At 35.2% G+C, this 20,549-nt stretch overlaps 1 protein-coding gene across 2 annotated transcripts in view; it reads left to right on the top strand.

The window, feature by feature from the left end:
- Window positions 1–18,359, top strand: part of TRDN (triadin) — a 416,769-nt gene extending 398,410 nt beyond the window's left edge. Inside the window, exons 39-42 of one of the 2 annotated variants that reach the window (XM_055114092.2) lie at window positions 8,280–8,318; window positions 10,895–10,933; window positions 13,671–13,818; window positions 18,187–18,359. In XM_055114092.2, the coding sequence (XP_054970067.1) occupies window positions 8,280–8,318; window positions 10,895–10,933; window positions 13,671–13,810 (218 nt within the window). In that variant the 3' untranslated portion in view covers window positions 13,811–13,818; window positions 18,187–18,359. Of the gene's footprint in view, window positions 1–8,279; window positions 8,319–10,894; window positions 10,934–13,670; window positions 16,069–18,186 lie in introns of those variants that run through there. The other variant, XM_057302585.2, reaches the window with a different exon arrangement.
- The last annotated feature ends 2,190 nt before the right edge of the window (window positions 18,360–20,549 follow it).

Raw genomic sequence — 20,549 nt, 5'->3', positions numbered from 1 at the left:
ATATCTGCCCCCATTTCTGCCCCAACAGTCTCCCCAAATAGCTAACCTCAAGTTCAACACAGCATTCCAAATTGTAAAGCTGAATTACCTTTTGCTCACTTCTCCCCTATTGTTAACCTCTCTAATGCCTTCCACATTGTGGGTTGCCTGCCCTTTTTGAAATGTTTTCCTCTCTTGGCTTTCATAATATAGGATTTTTTTTTTCAGTCTATTTGCTCAGTACTGGGCTTCTGCTGTTTTTCCCCAGAGGTTGAATTCTTCCAACCTCAGCTCTCTTTCCTACTCTTCTGTGCTATTCCTCAGTGGGGCCATCCAGTTTTGTTATCTACATTATCTACTTCTTTGTGGATAAGACCCAAAATTCTTCTGAAGCTTAACCTATTTTTTCAGCTCCAGTCACATTCAATTCCTAACTTCGCCCTTTGTCTGCACAAGTTTACAACTGATCTTCATATCATAAACTTCTTCTTGCCCTTATCCTTCCACCCTCTCCATATTCCAAGAGGGGATTCTACTCTTGCCATCTGACTTCCACTCTTTAGTCACTTAGACATAAAACTTTGAATTCTACTTTGACCAATCAGTATTACTTGTCCCGGACCCTAATTTTGTTTTAAGTCATGTAGGCTTTTACTGTTTCTCCTCTAAACCATTGCATTCACTCCCCAACAGGCCCTTTTCTGACTTGTCATTCTTCCTTTTTATGTCCACTGACATTAAATTTTCCAAACTTTAAAATGATTGGGCCATATATGTGAGAAACACTGACTATTTCTTCATTGTAAATTTGGAATAAATTCTACATTTCTAAGCCCAGGAGTCTAGGGCCTCTATAATCCAGGTATAAACTACATTAAAATTTTTTTTGTGTGTGATCATTTTCTATACCTATTGTAGGTACTAGCCCAATTGAACATTCTATATTCCTAATACTGCTGCCTCCTAGATTTGATCCCATCATTCTCTTTTCCTGAACAATTCTTTGTACCTCTAACAATGCAATTTATTACGATTGTTCAAAGTCCATCACCAATGGAAGAGTGTCCATAAAAAACTTCTTTGATCTACGTAAGAGGAATTGACCATTTCACTCTTGAAACTACCTCGCAGTTATACTATCAATTGTCATATACTATCTCATACTTCAGAGTCCCTTCTATTTGGTTGGGTACTTTTTCATTTTCTCTATATGGGTTTGTAAATTACTTCTAAGTAGCATCCTATTTCCTTTTGGTTCCTCCAGGGCACAGAGCAAAGTGCTTTGCAAGTAAAGATAGAATAGTTTAGAGGAAAGAGTGAGGGTCTTGATGTTGAGGAAAGTTAGCTTCATGCCTTCTTTCAACACTTTTTAAAATGTGTTGCTGCAGGGAAGTTCTTTTCAAATACTTTGGGGCTCAAAGTTCTCTTGTAAAATCAGATATTTTCCCCATAATTCATAAGGGTATTGGTGAGACTTAGGTTAAAACACATATGTAAAATCTAGTACCTAGTAGCATACCTGGCACATAAAAATATCTCATTGTAGTTCTCATAGTTGTTGCTGGAAAAGTAACTTTATCTTAAATGAATAAATCATAGGAAACCTTCAAGGTAATATTCACTTTGACTGTAAAGCTAGACTGAAATTTTTAAAAATCTGTTTATGATTTTACTTTTTATAACATAAACACACAGCCTACATCACAAAATATACATTATGAATTAATCTTTTGTATGAAGAAGAAACTGAGATTCCAACCATCTATGAAAAATGCTATGAATATGTTTCTAGTAAATTGTTTTGCAAATATATGATAAGGGTGTTGAATATATTCCAGTTATCCAAATTTAGAAGTGGTGGTTTTATCATTTTTCTTTTTATTATTATTATTATTATTATACTTTAAGTTCTAGGGTATATGTGCACAACGTGCAGGTTTGTTACATATGTAAACATGTGCCATGTTGGTGTGCTGCACCCATTAACTCGTCATTTACATTAGGCATATCTCCTAATACTATCCCTCCCCCCTCCTCCCACCGCAAGACAGGCCCCGGTGTGTGATGTTCCCCTTCCTATGTCCAAGTGTTCTCATTGTTCAATTCCCACCTATGAGTGAGAACATGTGGTGTTTGGTTTTTTGTCCCTGCGATAGTTTGCTGAGAATGATGGTTTCCAGGTTCATCCATGTCCCTACAAATGACATGAAATCATCCTTTTTTTATGGCTGCATAGTATTACATGGTGTATATGTGCTGCATTTTCTTATTCCAGTCTATCACTGATGGACATTTGGGTTGGTTCCAAGTCTTTGCTATTGTGAATAGTGCCGCTGTAAACATACGTGTGCATGTGTCTTTATAGCAGCTTTAATTTCAATTATGGTAACTATTGATAGATATAATTCATAAAAAATATTTTGGGGTCCTTAATATTTTAAGATTATAAAGGAATTCTGTGAAGAAAAAAGTGAAAGCCACCGCTCTAGAGAATAAAATGTAGAACCAAGATAAGATTGCTTGCTGAGAATGAGAAATCTGCATTTTAGTATAAAATTTGCGAATTCACTTATCAAGCCTACATAATTAAGAATAAACGTAATTATATACCATACCTACCATTGGTGCTGAGGCTGGACTTTACATTTTCTCATATACTTGGAATTTTTATCAGCCAATTGTAATTAGAGTCCATATTTATTAGAGTCCATACACATGCAGTCTCCTAAATACCAACAGATCAAGTCTTTAAATCATCTGTGTCTTCAACCTCATAGAACAAAGTCCACCCTTGACTCCAAAGAGATGAAGACTTAACACCTGAACCCTGTTAAAAATCCCATTGGCCGTGAAACTTTTTTGACCCATGGCTGCAGAACAGTATTGGAGATAAGTAAAAACTTTCAGGCAGAGAACAGAGGTAATTTCTTACTTTTTCAGGCATTCCACTTGATCACAGAATAACACTTTTCTTAAGTGTTGAAACAGACAGTTATGTGAAATGAGGCAAGTCATGGATTTAGGACAAAGGAGAAAGTCCTTCAGTTAACCAGAAAATACAAGGACTACTTGACCAAACAAAATCCAGGACTTTCTATTGTAAATTTATTAATTTTTAATAAACTGATAGCTATTTAAGAACCCTTGTGTCAGTAGGCCCAATTAAATAAGTATTAAAGAGTTATACAAAACCTAGTCCTTGATTAAAATGACAGCCATACAGACAAGATGGCCCATTTTTTCATGACTCTATTATAGTGCAGACAACTGCTTGGATAGGAGGATGGATTCACTGCTATCTCTGATTCCTCTGGAATCTGTTTCTATGTAAGCGAAGAATGAACTCTAGAATTTGAAAGTCAAGATAGTACAATTTTATTCTTCAATGTTAGAAATAACTGTAGCTTACACTACTTATAATGTTTAGGCAAACAGAAAAAATATTATGCTTACCTCTTCATTGTCTTTATTTTCAAAGACAACTAAGTAACTTTTCATCGCCACTGAGGGAGAGTAGATTGTTAGAAGTGCAGAGGGACACATTTAGCACCCCCTCTCATTTTAAGGGGGTTAGTGGAATGCCTCCTCCTTCATTTCTGTTCTGCACAAGTGTGTGTGTGGCTCATGCATAACTTGACTCTGTCAGAGCCTGCCAGCAGGTATGTTAGGCAACATAATGCATGGGTACTAGAATCAGAGAGAAGTGGGTTTAGAAGTTCATCCTCCAGAGGCAGTGATATGGTTTGGCTGTGTCCCCACCCAAATCTCATCTTGAACTATATTTCCATATCCCCACGTGTTGTGGGAGGGACCTGGTGGGAGGTAATTGAATCAAGGGAGCAGTCCCTCCATGCTATTCTCACAATAGTGAGTACGTTCTCAGGAGATCTGAGGGTTTTATAAAGGGTTTGTCCCCTTTGCTCAGTTCTCATTCTTCTTCTCCCTACCACCATGTGAAGAAGGACATGTTGACTTCTGTTTCTGCCGTGATGTAAGTTTCCTGAGGCCTCTTCAGCCAGGCTGAAATGTGAGTCAATTAAATCTCTTTCCTTTATAAATTACCCATCTTGGGCAGTTCTTTATGGCAGTATGAAAACAAACTAATGCAGGCAGAATGGCTTAGTGATTAACAGCACCATCTCTGGAACCAGAATGCCATAGTCTTAAAAACCAGTTCCTTCACTTCTTATAGCTCTGAGACATTGAATCTCTCTGATTTTTAATTGTCCCACCTATAAAATAGGAACAATAAGAGTATATTCCTCACAGATATTCTGAGGAGGTGAAAAGTGTTAACATTTATAAAGTGCTTAGAACAGTGGCTGGCACATAGCAGGTGTACTATTCATGGGATAAATTTCAACACTCTTTCAAGAGGCCCTGATATAGGAGATTTGGATTATGTTTAGAACAGTGGCTGGCACATAGCAGGTGTACTATTCATGGGATAAATTTCAACACTCTTTCAAGAGGCCCTGATATAGGAGATTTGGATTATGTTCTTGTTCTGGCTCTGCCACTCATGAGTTTTGTGACCTTGGGCAGCATTTAACCCCTCTCTCCTCTATTTGTACAGTAGATTCAATATAAAAGTCCTCGCCTCGGAGGTTGCAGTGAGCCAAGATGGCGTCATTGCACTCCACCCTGGGTGACAGAGTGAGATCTTATCTCAAAAAACAAACAAACAAAAACAAACAAACAAACAAACAAAAAAGTCCTTGCCTCATATGGTTGTTGTTCAGGATCAAACGTGTTAACACATATGAAATAACTTAATAGGGCCTAGCATGTAGAAAATCTTAAGAAATATTAACTATTTTGCAAAAATTAAAAGTGATGATCTCACAATTTACTGAGTTTTGCCCATTAACTTGATGCATATCACTTCTAACCTTTTCAGACATCTTGCCGGCTCTGTCTTGTTTCCTACTAAGCATTTGCAACTGCATGACTGGCCTAGCGCCACAGTTCAACCCATAGAGAATTGAACTTTTCATTATCCCCAGCAAATATCAGTCTCCCCTAGGGACTTCATTGTAGTTGGGAGTGGCACCACTGTCTTTCTCCAAACTCAAATAACATATCGTTATTTTCCTTGTAGTACTAATCTCTTGTTCTTACTTGTATTTAATTCTATTTCATTCTTTTGGCAAAGCCTTTTTTTGTATTTAACTCCTTCAGTGACTCCTACTTGGAGAATGTACTATTTCTGTGCTATTAGAACACTTGCCAAATTGCATTCTCTGCATTCATTTTCTCATGCTCTAATCTTATTTATTTCTACCAAGTACATCTCTAAAACATTATTTATCTCTTGAGCAACCTTGACTAGCTATGAAATTTAGTTGAGGGTACTTAGCCTGATGTATAAGATGTTCCACATGATAATCTTATCCAAGTTTTCCAGAACGTCTCCTCTACTCCCTGAATATCTCTGTCCTTTGCTGTCTCTAGCCTTTTTTCATATTGTTGCCCTCACTTTAATTTTGGCATCTCCTTCTTGAAAATATTATAAGTCCCATTTCAAATTTTACTTCCTTCATTAAACATTTTCCTGACAGTCCGACAAAGCAGGTCACTCTTTAAAATTTCGTTGGCACATTTTGACACTCCTTTCACTGCCATGATTCTACCTTCTCAGAGTCAAATGTTTGTTTTATCAAAACTACCACTCACTCAATGTGCAAGTTGTAAGAATAAGTGGACAGTAAGTGCCTTATTCCTTTCTTGAATTTTATTCCTAGTTCTGTAAATGTTTGCTGCTAAGTCTCTTCCACAGAAAATGCATCTCTATAGCAACTGTCCTAGGTTTGCCGTTTACTTTCTTGTGCTTCTGTCTCCTGAGCGATTGACATGTGACTCAGCTCTTGCCAGCTTTTGTCACTTATAGCCAGTTGATGCTGGATCAGAATATAGAATCTGAAGACACTGAGGTCTTTATTCCTTCCATTTGTATTTATTTTTCTAGTGGTAATAAATGGATCCAAAGAATAAGTTTCAAGTGTGCTATAATCTACAAAAATAAAATATATGTTCCTTGTGGACACGGACTTTGCCTCATTTTATTTTTGTACAGAACTTTCATAGGAATTAATAGGACCTTATTACACAATTAAGATATTATTTGATTTGTTTAGGAATTGACATCATTTTAAAAATATAGATATTAAGTTATTTCACAACATCATATAACAGTTTGTACTGTTTCATTATTTATAGCAGTTGATTAAGCAGTTCAAGACCATGGTCATTTTATCCAGTATTTAATTGAGTTAAACCTATGTTTAAATATTATTTACAACTGACCAGATCAAAAGTTTAATAATATATAGTAAAAAAATTCTAGTAATTTTGTTTCTTTTTCTGTTGTGTTCTTCTACATAATAGCATTTTTCTATAAAGGTCACATTGCTTTCCTGTTAGAGGAAATTTGCATACTGACCCTATCTTACCCCTTTTTCATTTATTAGTGAACAGTCGGTATGCAAAATCTAAATAAATAAGACAAAACTAACCTTCTTTCAGATAATTTCAAATGTTAAAAATTAAAGCATCATTCCATTATATTGCATTAGAATTGCCTCAGACTTAAAATTACTTCCACATTATTCCAATATGTGCTTGTAAGTTGAATGCAGAAAAGACCAAGTGATTTACACAATACAACTTAAGAGTCATTGTATATGTATTTGAGCTTTAGTTCAAATGTAGTGTCTTCCTTTCCCCACTAATTTTATTGAGATATAAGTGAGAAATAAAAATTATATATATATTTGATATACAATGTGATATTTTGATATACATATACATTATCAAATGATTACCAAAATCAAGCTAATTAACATGGCCATCACCTCACGTAGTTACCACCATTCTGTGTGTGTGTATGTGTGTGTATGTGTGTGTGTGTGTGTGTGTGTGGTGAGAACATTTAAGATCTACTCTCTTAGAAAGTTTCAAGCATACAATATATTTGATAAATATTTGGATATATACCCAGAAGTGAAATTGCTGGATCATATGGTAGCTTCTTCTTAAATATGTTGAGGATGACTATTGTCTAGTGGTAAAATAAATAAATAAACAAACAAATTTTTGAGGAACCTCCATACTGCTTTCTATAATGGCAATACCAATTTACATTCCCATCAAAAGTGAACAAGGGTTCCCTTTTCTCTTAAATCCTCACCAACACATCTCATTTGACTTTTTGATAATCACTAGTCTAACAGATGTGAGGTAATATCTCATTGTGGTTTTATTTCATTTCATGATAATTAATAATATAAGGCATCTTTCCACGTGCCTGTTGGTCATTTGTATATGTCTTTGGAAAAGTGTCTGTTCAGATCCTTTGCCCATTTATTTGTTTTTTGCTATTGAGTTGTATCAATGTCTTATATATTTTAGGTATTAACCTCCTTTGGATATATGGCTTGCAAATATTTTCTCCCATTTCATAATTTGCCTTTTCATTTTGTTCATTGTTTCCTTTGCTGTACACAAACATTTTAGTGTGATATAGTTCCAATCGTTTATTTTTGCTTTTGTTGCCTATACTTTTAGTGTCAGATTCATAAAATCATTGCCAATACCAATGTTAAGAAGCTCTTCCCCTGTGTTTACTTTTAAAAGTGTTTCAGGTTTTACATTTAAGTCTTTAAATCCATTTTGAATTGATTTTGGGGTGGTGGAAGATAAAGGTCCACTTTCATCCTTTTGCATATAGATATCCAGTTTTCCCAACAGTATATATTGAAGAGACAATCTTTCCCCCATTGTTTATTCTTGGTACCTTTTTCAAAGATTAGTTGACTCTTGTATGTGCATGGGTTTATTTCTGGGCTTTTTAGAATTGTCAAAAAGGCTAAAATCTAATCAATCTGCTAATAAATTTTGTGGGTAGACACTGATCTCTTTATCTAGCCTGTATGCGTGAATCCATTTACCTTAACTTTCCTAAATTCTATAAATGATTATGATTTTTGAAAGGAGCTTTAGGAGTCAGAGGAGGAGGGAAACCTGGGGGTGGGTGTTGGAGGTCACCACAGGCCTTTTCCCTAAGTAACCTTTACCAGCCTGATTACCATAGTGCAGCACTCATCATTTTCTCCACATCCTCTCTCCAAGTCAGATAAGTGCCTGTTTTGGTCAGACAGCTCTTATTTATGGAGACTAGTAGGTGCTGAGTTTGTAGATTCAGGGATCTTGTGACTCTTAAAAACCTTTAAATACAATACTTCCTCTGGGAAAACTGAAAAATTGACTGTGATTCTATGTGCCTTTTTTCTGTACTCTAGAAGATGTTGAAGATGTACCAGCTTCAAAGAAAGCTAAAGGTGAGTTTGCTGTCTTTCGATCATTTACAAGTTTTCTCTCAAAGCTATAAGGTTTTTGTCTGTCTTTTTTTTTTTTTTTTCCTAGCTATTCTTGATCTAGTCTTAAGCTTTTCTAGGCAACATTTACATGGTAGGCTTATTTTTAAAGCAAACAGCTTTTTAACATTATTTGGAAAATTTACATCTTTTCACATATTAAAAACACTAGTTGGGTATTGATTTATTTACAATTATCAGATGCATTTATTTGCCAATCTACAGGAATAATACTTCAAAATCACTATTCCATTAAGAATTACAAGAATGCCATGCTTTTATTAAGAAGACTTGAGATGAGTCACCTATATTAGCAGCACCATCAGGAAGGAAGGAAAGAAGGAAGGAAGGAAGGAAGGAAGGAAGGAAGGAAGGAAGGAAGGAAGGAGGAAATGGAAGGCTGGACTCAACCCCTGCACTCTTCCAGCCCAAGCCAGAGGACAAACAGTCAGGAAAACCTGCAATCTCCAGATGTACGAACTTCATAAAGTTTTTCCAGGACAAAATTTCTCCATCTGTAGAGTGAGGGCTTCAGCTAACTTGATTTTTTTTCTGAAAGGTTCCTGGCTTTTTCATTAGGGCTGCTATAAAATAGGCATTATGTTAAAAAGAAATGAACTTTTACTTTAGGTTTAGGGGTACATGTGTATGTTTGTTATATAGGTAAACTCATGTCATGGGGGTTTGTTGTACAGATTATTTCATCACCCAGGTATTAATCCTGCCATCCATTAGTTATTTTTTCTGATCCTCTTTCTCCTTCCACTCTCAATCCTTAGGTAGGCCTCAGTGTCTGTTCCTCCCATCTTTGTGTTCATGTTTTCTCATTATTTAGCTCCCACTTTAAGTGAGAACATGCTGTATATGGATTTCTGTTCCTGCATTAGTTTGCCAAGGATAATGACCTCCAGCTCTATCCAGCAATGGGATTGCTGGGTTGAATGATAGTTCTGTTTTTAGCTCTTTGAGGAATCATCACACTGCTTTCCACAATAGTTGAACTAATTTGCACACCCACCAACAGTCTACAAGTGTTCTCTTCTCTCTGCAAGCTCCTCAACATATGTTATTTTTTGACTTTTTCATAATAGCCATGCTTACTGTTGTGAGATGTTATCTTATTGTGGTTTTGATTTGCATTTCTCTAATGAGTAGTGATGTTGAGCTTTTTTTCATACGCTTATTGATTGAATGTATGTCTTCATTTGAAAAGTACCTGTTCATGTCCTTTGACCACTTTGTAATGAGGTTGTTTGCTTTTTTCTTGTAAATTTGTTTAAGTGCTTTATAGATCCTGGATATTAGACCTTTGCCAGGTACACAGTTTGCATATTAAAAAAAAGTATTTTCTCTTCCACTTCTAAATTTGTCTGCAGGCAATAAGTATTTGCCTAAGCATTGTTCTAGCCAACGAAGTATAAATTCTTTGCCAGTGCCCAAAATTAACCAACAATGTGGAAAATAGTGCTTTGAGAAAAGACACACAGGACAGGACCTTATCAAATAAAAGTTGAGATTTACACTTGTATTAAGATACCTTTCTGAATATTATATTTTATATATATTTTTTTAATTGAATTATTAAGACTAGCCACCCTAATAGGTTTTTTACTCATAGACCACTGCTTCTAAAACCTTAATGTTTATACAGATCAACTGTAGGTCTCCTTAGAATTAAATATCTGAGTTAGAACCTAAAAATCTGCATTTATATAAATAAATCAAGTGATGCTGAAACTAGTAGTACATAGATTACACTCTGAGGGGAACCGCTCTAGAACAAATTGAAAAATTGATAAGATCTGTAAACCTAACTTTCTATGAAACACACACACTAACACACATGTACACACACACACACACACACACTCTCACAACTTCTAATTATTTCAGTGTTTTATAGAAAAACCCCCAAAACCCCATTCGTGGATACCAGTTAAGAACTTCTAATCGGAAGAAAGGGATTCAAAGAAATAGTTTCAAGTTATCCAATGCTACATAAATTTGTGATGGATATTACTACAGCAAAAATAAATAAATAGTCAGTGAATCAGATGTGAAAAGGGAAGAATGCAGGATACTGGGCTGCTGCTCTACTTTCATGGCAAGGATGATCACAAAAAACATATGTCCCTCCAAATTTGGGGTTATTTTGACTAAAATGTTCATCTTTAGCCAGATTTTACCCTTACCAAATTGTAACTCTGAGCATCAAAGATCTCTTCTCAGGAAAGGGATGCATGTCAGCTATCCTCATTAATGAATATCTGACACATCAGGGGCAGTTGTCCTATTTAAACAATTGTTTGTAGCATGACATTTTTTTCATGAGTTCCCTTTCTCTCTCTGGCTCTTGCCTATTAAATTTTACAGTGAAAATATGAATAGAATCTGTGTACAAATCTGGAGTATACTATAAAAAGGGTAACTCCTGTTTCTTTCATAGTGTGCTTCTGTTTAGACATTCTCAGTCCCATATATATTTATATGATAGTTGTAAATGTACAAGTTATTTACTTTTATATTTTTTTATCCACTAGAAGAAACTGAAGATGTGTCTCCCACAAAGAAGCAGAAAAGTAAGTTTATAATGAGATTAAAAGTAATAAATCATTCTATATTAAAGTTGCTACATCTATGTAAAAATGTTAGACTCTCTTAAGACCAGTATTCGAAGAAAAAATTTTTTAGCATGGCCATGAAGAATAACATTAAAGTAGGTCATTTATATTTTAAAAAGAAGCGTATCACTTTTGTGTTAGGCAAGAGGCAGATAGTTGGAAGAGTTACAAGTAATGGTTGAAGTGGCATTTATCGCAAATCCTTCTACATATTTCTGATCCTTAGTACTCTGGCTGAATCTATGCTTAAATGTGTCTTACTGCCTGCTTTATAATAGGACAGCTGAAGTAATATGCCAAATTTTTTTATATCAGGTAGAAAAAATGAAGAAATAGGTTTTAGCAATTCAATTGCTTGGAAACTCACTTCTAAGATTCAAGATTCTTTTTGATTTTGCTAGATGTATGGTAGGTTCTAAATATTCAATCTTTGGGATCATTTATTTTAGAATCCAATCAATATTCATGTGCAGTTACAAAATGCAATGCCCAAGTTTCTCATTATTTTGGTTCTTCCAAATTAGACATTTTTGTTCATATGGTAAAGCAATAAATTTTAAATCTGTATTTGCATTAAAGTCATTGCGGAACAGAATAAAGGAAGCAATTTTTGAAATAGGTATAACTGAAGTTTGTGTCACATAATGCTTTTAAAGTAAAGAGCTAGATATTTGTCTGAAGAAATGATGTCTCTTGATTCTCCAGTGCTTTTTGGATGTTTTTGTGCAGGAAATTACTGAAGTGCCCCTTACAATAGCAAATGCCTCCTACTCTGTATTAATAGGTGATTCATTAGACAGATACTGAATGCCTACTATGTTCCAAGTACTTCTTTGGATGCTGGAACTACTGCAGTAGTTAAGACACTTATTATAATCCTTCATATAATAAGGTTGTGAGAAATATAGGGAAATAAGCAGAGTCTTATGATACTTTGAGTAATATTACAAAATCCATAAGAAAAAGAATTATAGGTCAATCTGGACATATTTTCATTTTATATAGCAATGCTTTCCCAATTATTAACCTACTGGTAATAATTTGTGGCTATGTCACGTAAACATTTGAAATCTCATATATTTTAAATAACTATTAAAATATAATTCAATGAGACAGGTGAATTGTATCAATACCAGTTTCCTGGTTGGAATATTGTTCTATAGTTTTACAATATGTTACCATTGAAGAAAACTAGGTGAAGATATGTGGTATCTTTCTGTATTAACTCTTACAATTACATGTGAGTCTACAATTATTTCAAAGTAAAAATTTTAATTAAAAACAAAACGCAAATACTTTTAGTAAAATGGTGTCAAATATTCTAACCTCAGTTGGGGGATCTATTGCATCAAAATGATATTTGCTATCTTCATCTTACAAAAAGGCAGTTCTATAGCCTGATATACATGAGCCTTTAATTTAAGCTCTAATATTTGCAGTCATAATAATATTTTAATGAGTAGCTTATTCAACATCCATTAAATAAATGTGTCAAAACAGTGTCCAGTTCTGATAAGCAGCTGGAAGGCAGCCTGTCATTGATGGGCCCTTCTACTTTTAGCAATGGATTTCCATTTCTTCTTGTGCAGGGCTGACTTTACTACTGTCCCTCTTGTAGCCTGCCTAACCCCCAAGCTCCCATAACCTCCACAAACTTGAAGAGAGGGAAGTTGTATTATTGCTTCGGTTTGAAGATAGAAGAAAAGAGAAGTCATTCCAGATGAGATGCATTGGAAAAGATAACTAAATTCAAGATTCTTCAAACTATTGTCATCCCTGAAAACCCAGTGACCCATGGAAATGGAATCAGAATACTCCCTGGTTGCTTCTCCAGCTTCCTTTTTTCCTATCCTTTGCTTTATTCTACTTCATAAACCCCTAGTCTCATATGGATTTGGCCATCTTCCTTATCTCCCACACACCACTAGCTTTAATTATCATTTTTCTTTCCTGGCCTTCTGCAAAAATCTATGGCTGGTTGACAGAATGCAAATGGATAGGATAGAAAACACTGGAAGTTTGTAGGCACGCAAGATTGTGAGGAGATGCTAAACTTGCCATCTTTTACCAAAGCTGCTACCTGGGAGCACCGGCTTACTGAGTCCAGTGTCCTTACTTGCACCACACTCCCTTAACTTTCCTGTTTTGCTTTCTATTCAGAGCTGCTACCTGGCTGCTACCTTTGTTGCTCAAAGAGCAACCAAGCCACCTTAGGAAAGCTCTTGCCTCTAAAGTAAGGGAAAATAAAACTTCTAGATGTTGGCACCACCTCTCTGTGACATTATAAAACACACACACACAGTCTGTTGCTTGGCATATTGATAAGCTCATATTTTGAAACCTGTGACTATGTCGCTATGATTGCTATGCACATCAACAGATGTCTATATGATCAGAACTTTGACTTTCTCTGCCAGGCCATTTTTATTATCACTTATTAAAGGCTTATTACATACCAGGAAGAATTTTAAGAGCACATGTAACTCATTTAACTGTCATAATATTTCTGTGCGGTTTTTGTTGTTTTGATGTTATACGTAAAGACTCCAAGACACAGTGAAGTTTAGTAACTTGCCAACAGCTACGGAGGCTGCTGGCAGAATCTGTGACCTTATCTGCTGCACTGCACTGCCTCACTGTGCTTTTTTGCTCATGTTCTGCATGTTTTAACAAACTGTCATGCTCTGTTCCTTAGGTCCCATCAGTTTCTTCCAGTGTGTCTACTTGGATGGGTACAATGGCTATGGATTTCAGTTTCCTTTCACTCCTGCAGACCGCCCTGGAGAGAGCTCTGGTCAAGCAAATTCTCCAGGACAGAAGCAACAAGGACAGTAAACACACATGTATGACCCTTACAAGTGCTTTAAGATTTTAAAAATGTGATGTTTTGTCCACAATAGTTCAGGCAATTAAGAATATGCAACCCAGAGAATTTCTGTGAAAACATTTTGCTCTTTGGCCTGGTGTGGACGGAAAGGGTGGCCAAATGGATTGAGTGATGAGCAGACATGTTTAAGGGTCTAAGTCTCAAGAATCTGTTATGTGTGTTTGCTGCGGTGGGAGGGGGTGCTTGTATTTATCTTATTTCCAGTCACTATAAGGTTGTACACAAACTAATTTAAAGTTTACTTAATAATGGTATCTTTAAAATAATTGACACAATTGCAAAATGAATTCCTGGCTTCAGTTAGCTATTATTTTTTTAATGACAACATAGACTGTGCTCTAAGTTTAAAAGATGGGGAAGCTTATATAAAAGTGACTCTTTTGCATCATATGGGTATCTAAACTTAATTTACCCAATAAGTTGATACTTAATGATTTTATTTTATTTTTGTCTATTTCTATTTTAGTTGTGGCTTTGCTCTAAGAATGGGTAATAGTTGTACTACAGACTGCTATAAATTTCTTGTGATACTCTTTTAGAGCTCAAAATATCTCTGAGCTTTAGACATGGTAAGATGGAGAGTAAATGCTTGATAAATCTTTAAGATATGTCTTGAATGATAATTAGGACATTCAGTCCAGTGGAAATACACCAATTAGTCAGGTCTGGTGAATCGTTTGTTTAAAATATTAGCAAATGAGATGTGGAATTCTGAAATTTCTCCAGACTGTGTCTTAATAAAAATGTCACCTGGGTGAAATTTTAGATCAATCACTAAATTTGGGTGACAAATATAAAAATATTTTCATTTCACTTTAATACATTCTTTCTGTGAAGTAAAATGTTTTTCTTTCTCATAATGGCAAAATATGAATGCCATCAAAGTTTAAGGAATTCATTTTAGCCTTAAATGCCTTCGTGAGATGTCTTACTTGTATTTTAGGTAACTGGTCATCAGTGCCAATGACATGGATAACAATTTTTAATCTACTCGACAGTGCATCCCTGGGAATGACTGTTATGTTTTTGTCATATTCCTGGTAATATAAATACTCGTGTTCTTTACTACATTGTTTTTATCAACTCTAAAAGTCATGCCTCTGTGACCTTTATCATGTTTACAATTGCAACTGAACTTATGACAAATTAACTCAGGAAATAAATTGAGTTATCCTTTCTAGCATTGTAATTATCATCAGCAAGGCCTGAGATAGCCAGAGCCAATACTAGCCAAGTGATTTATTTTCAAGGATTGCCACTAACTACGGTTCTTTAGGACCAAGATATAAAACAGTCACTAAAAATCATTAGGCTAGGTATCAGTAATACATTCATTACTAATAATGGATTTCTGGAGACTTTTGTGAAAGAAGTTGGTCTCTGCCAAAAGCTGGTGGACCACATTCTCACCACGAAAGCCAGTGTTACATGAACCAGATTAATGACTCTCTTTATAGGGTATGTGGGACATCCTGGAAGTGTATAATTTCAGGAATGACCAGACAATACCATCTTGCAAAGCCCCTTCAGGTGACAATCTAAACTTGTGGGTAGGAGAGCGCATAAAGTTTATTGCTCAACTGCTCCTCCAGCCTGCTGAATTTACTGAGTAAAGAAATAGCAAATATGATAGATGTTTTAGATTTCATAGAACAGAATGGTTTGTCCATTAATTCTTTCATTCAATGACTGTTTGTTGAATGCCTACTCTTTTAGGGCACTGTGTTAGGTGCTGTATTGTATAAGAAAAATATAATAAATTAGATTCCCAGTGCTATTCTGACATAGTGAATGACCTTGAAAAATTTACTAAACATACTATGTTTGTTTCTCCATGAGTAAAATAGGGATATAGGGACAAACAGTCTAATATCTCATAGAAATACCATGGAGACAAATAAAATATTTTAATATAAATATGATATTAAAGTGAATTTCTGAAGTAATACTTTTGGATATGGCACTAATTTTTCCTTTCACTATTTTACTGTTCCTTTCACTCTCAATATAAAAACTATTTGATAAGATAAAACAATATATTTTATTGTAATTAGAATTTAGACAAATCAGCTATAATGTAAAAATGTTAATAATAATTACGTTTTATCTGATTAAAGTTACAATGATCATAGCACTTTAAAAATATTATCTGAACTGTCATTTGTTTCTATATTACTGTCTAATAAAATAGTTATAGATCTTCCAAGTTTGATGCCTTACATTTTAAAAGGAAAAGATAAACGGTTGATTAAGAATCTTTGTCTTTAATGGTTCATTCATAATTCAAGTTATACTGGCCAGGAATATGTAAGCATTTCATAATTGTTTTAGTTACTTTGCACAATTGGTACACACTACTCCCATTACATCCCTGCTTTTACCCACCCTTCATCCCCTCTTAATAGATAAAGATGTGAAAATAAGAATCGGTTTTTCCTGAGGTTTTTGATAGATATTTAGTTTTCCTAAAGCCTGATAAATCATTATTCAAATGGGGCAAGTGTTTTTTTTTGTTTCTTTTTTTTTTTTTAATGAACCCTAGCAAAACACCTGTATGTTGACTCATTCTGGCATATCTTTTCAAAACTTTTTAACTTCTTGCAGAAATATTTTAGAAACTGGTATTGTGATACTGTGTATTTTAGAGATTTAACTTGTACCCTTGAGTAATTTTTCTGGAGAAAAAAGCAAAGGAGATAACAAATATTGCTGATGGAAAACTCAGTGACCATATAAGCCAAGTGGCACATACAGAAAATGAAACTAATCCTTAGAGAAACTTGAAAATTTGCCCAAAGTAACTGACTACTTCAAAACCAGGCCTAGAACCTTGATCAGCTAACTCCCAAATGTTCTTCAGTTTTCAGGGTGTTATTACAAATATTGACTTATTTTTCCAGTATCCTCAAATCCATCTTGCAAATTATACTCGGTGATAGACATGTAACCCTCTATGAAAAGACTTGTCTTTTTTCCTACTTGAAAGCTGAAAAGTGCCTTAAGAGTGTGTTGCATTCAATTGCTTTACAGTAAAGAAAATAAATGTCAGAGAGGTTAGGTGGCAGGCCTAGAGGCACATTGTTAGTAAGCAGCAGAACAAATGTGATTGAGAGCTCGAATCTTTTTCTAATCCTATTCATATCCTTCCTGCCCTTTGTAACTCCATATGATATTGTCACCACCATAAAAGCTTCCCTTTGTTACTTGCAAACTAATTAAGAAATAGAAACTCAGCACGACTTCCCAGTAACTGGCCTCCTTGCAACATTTTTTGCCCCACTCCTTTCAGGATTATATCAGCTCTACCCTGTACCTTTCCTTTCCCCCTCATTAATCATATATGTCCATGAAACATTTAGTTATTACTGTAGATGCTTTCCTTTGTGTGTAAAATAAAGACCTTTATTTTCCCAAACTATCCAACTATTGAAAAATCATTAGTCGTTAAAAAAAAATGTGGCCCAAATAATAAGAAAGCAAAAACAACTTTTTAAAATTCAGCTTTTCCGAAGATTCAGGTTAATAAAATAAGAAAGACAAATAATTGTAAAACACACTTGAACTCTAAAGAAGAGCTCAGAATAATTGATGAAGTGAATTATTACATATTAGTATTTGAGTCATACAAGTTCCAGTAAGAAACACATGTTATCAAAGCAATGATAGCAAAAAGAAGGAAATTCTTAGTTTCTCATACAGCCACATCCAGCTCCAGGCCATTTGCCCTCTGCAATATCATCAATTCACTTATGTATGCTTCTTGTTGAACTATTAACATGAGTTAAGTACTCCAACTAAGTCATTAGAACTATTTTTTACCCACCACAGCTCAAATTCTCTTAAATAACAATGGTAGGTTGGTAGAACACTCCATGCCTCTGAATAGCTCTGTCAGGCCAGATGTCTTTTCAGAACAACCGTGCTGTGGTGGAGAGCCCACCGGATGAGGAGTCCACAAACCCAAGGTCAGACTTTAACTCTAGGAGTAACTCTGGTCATTTATCTTCTCTGTCCTTCAATACTTCATCTCCAAATGAAAATAAAAGTGCTACAGCAGCAAAAGGACTTTCATCTTTGGCAAGGAATATTATGGAAATGTACCTTGTAAAGTGATACTATTGCTAAGATCGGTCAAATTTCCTTCCAGTTTTGTTATTAAATAATCCAAATGCAACCTGCATTTTAGACCTAGTGTTGCCAAGTGGAATTAGCCAAAGCAGCGAATAAAAATCAGAGCTACACGAACCAAATACAAAAATGGGAACATTACACTGACAAAAACAATTTTGCACTTAAAAAATTTAGTTTTGTGTCATTTTCACAGAGTTGCTATAAATCAGTGGCAGCAGAATATCCTTCAACCCACTGAATCAGAACACATGGACCATGTAAGAGGCCTGTGGAAAAGTGATACTCTGAATGAGAGCTGAGATGGAAAAGTGACTCATGTACCCCAAGACACCGCCAAGGGTTGAGCACTCACTAAAATGTCTGAAGGTATTCCAGCAATCTAAGTTAGTGAAGGTAGTGTTAAAATAAATACTAAAGGAAGCATCTCAAAACATTAAAACATTTAGTGTATGGTGTTTGCTTAGGAAAAAAACATCTCTCCCTCTCTCTCTCTGTGTGTGTGTGTGTGTGTGTGTGTGTGTGTCTCAGTGCGCTCACACACACAACTCAGTGAGAAACCATTTAATATATTTGATGCAAACATGGGCACAGATGAACTTATCTAAATGGATGATCTGAATGGAAGGTGCATTCTTCGCAAAGGAAGCAATGCTTTATAGAAAAGGGAAACACAACTGCATTCTAGCAATTTTGAGGAACAATGTAGCTAGCAAACAAATTACTTTCATCTTTGGAACATACATGTATCAAAGAATATTTTTAAAATTAGGAATATATTAACTTTATTCAAAATCAAAATGGTATTATAAGAGGACACGGAAAGTGTCCTTTCACCTCATCTCTGTTGCCTCACTTTCCCATTCACTCCTATACTTTCTACGGCTAAACACATTTATAGGGTCTCATGAAAATACAAATGGAAACAAAAATATATTCTTATTGTTTATTTTTCTTACACAAATGTTACATATTACAAGCATTATTCAGTGCCTTCTTTTCTTAACAATGTATCCTAGATTATTTGTATACAGGTATATACAAAGTTTTCTCATTTATACCAATAGACATAGATACAGATATAGATAGATCTCATACCCACAGTATAGTGCACACATCTCAAGTGTAGAGCCAGATACATCTATGAAATCACAACTGAAATCAAAATGTGGGACATTAACAGCAACCCAGAAGCCTCATTCATGCTTCACATGGTCAATACCCTCAGGTGAACCACTGTTATGATTTCTATCATTGAAGAACTGTTTCAATTGTTTTGACTTTCGTATGAATGAAATAGTAAATTACATCTTTTTTGTACCCAGTTTCTTTTCTCAACATTACACCTTTGAGACTCATTCATTTTGTTACATGTAGAAGTAATTTTTTTTCTTTTTCATTGTCTTATATTACCCATGTATGCATATACCAACAAATTTATTTATACATTCTACTATGTGTGGTAATTCACACTGTCTCAGGTTTTTGTCTATTAAAAATAACACTGCTTTAAACAGTCTGGTTAGTGCCTTTTACTGCGTTTATGTGTGTGCAGAGTAGGGGAGGACATTATACACATGAGTAGAATTACTGGCTTATCGAGTATGAGAATGTTCATCTTTAGTAGATAATATCAAACAATTTTCTAACTGCTTGATATGGTTTGGATGTTTTGTCCCCTCCAAATCTCATGTTGAAATGTGACCTCCAGTGTTGGAGGTGGGCTTAGTGGGAGGTGTTTGGGTCTTGGGGGCGGATCCCTTATGAATGGCTTGGTGCTATCCTCACAATAATGAGTGAATTCTCACTCTTAGGTCACACTAGATCTGGTTGTTTAAAAGACCCCGGTGCCCCCTCCCTCCCTCTCTTGCTCACTCTGTCACCATGTGACACACCTGTTCCCCTTTGCCTTCCACCATGATTGGAAGCTTCCTGGGCTTCACCAGAAGCTACGCAGATGCTGGTGCCATGCTTGTACAGCCTACAGAACTGTGAGCCAAATAAACCTATTTTCTTTATAAATTCCTCAGTCTCAGGTGTTCCTTTATAGCAATGCAAATGGACTGATACATTGGTTGTACCAATGTATACTCTACTGACTGAGTATAAGTGTTCCAGCTGCTCCAGATCCTTGCCAACACTTGCTATTATAAGTTTTGTTAATTTTAACTTCTGGTGGGTATGAAGTGGAACATCATTGATCTTATAAATTGGATTTTCCTGATGACTAGTGATACAGAGACACTTATGTTTATTGATTATTTGGATATCCTCTTTTATGTAGACTCTGATTAAGCTTTTTGGACTTCTGTTAATTAGATTTTTGTCTTTTTAAAAATACAGTCATGGGCCCTTAATGATGAGAATACATTCTAAGAAATGAGTCATTAGTTGATTGTGTCATTGTGTAAACATCATAGAATGTACTACTTACAGGAATCCAGATGGTATAGCCTACTATACACCTAGGCTATGTGATATGGCCTATTTTTCCCAGGCTACAAACCTGAACAGCATATTACTGTACTGAATACTATAGGCAATTGTAACACAATGGAA

The sequence above is a fragment of the Pan paniscus genome, chromosome 5 (genome assembly GCF_029289425.2).
Source record: "Pan paniscus chromosome 5, NHGRI_mPanPan1-v2.0_pri, whole genome shotgun sequence".
Lineage (NCBI taxonomy): Eukaryota > Metazoa > Chordata > Mammalia > Primates > Hominidae > Pan > Pan paniscus.
The sequence above is the reverse complement of the archived record's forward strand: the minus strand, read 5'-3'. Positions and strand labels throughout refer to the sequence as shown.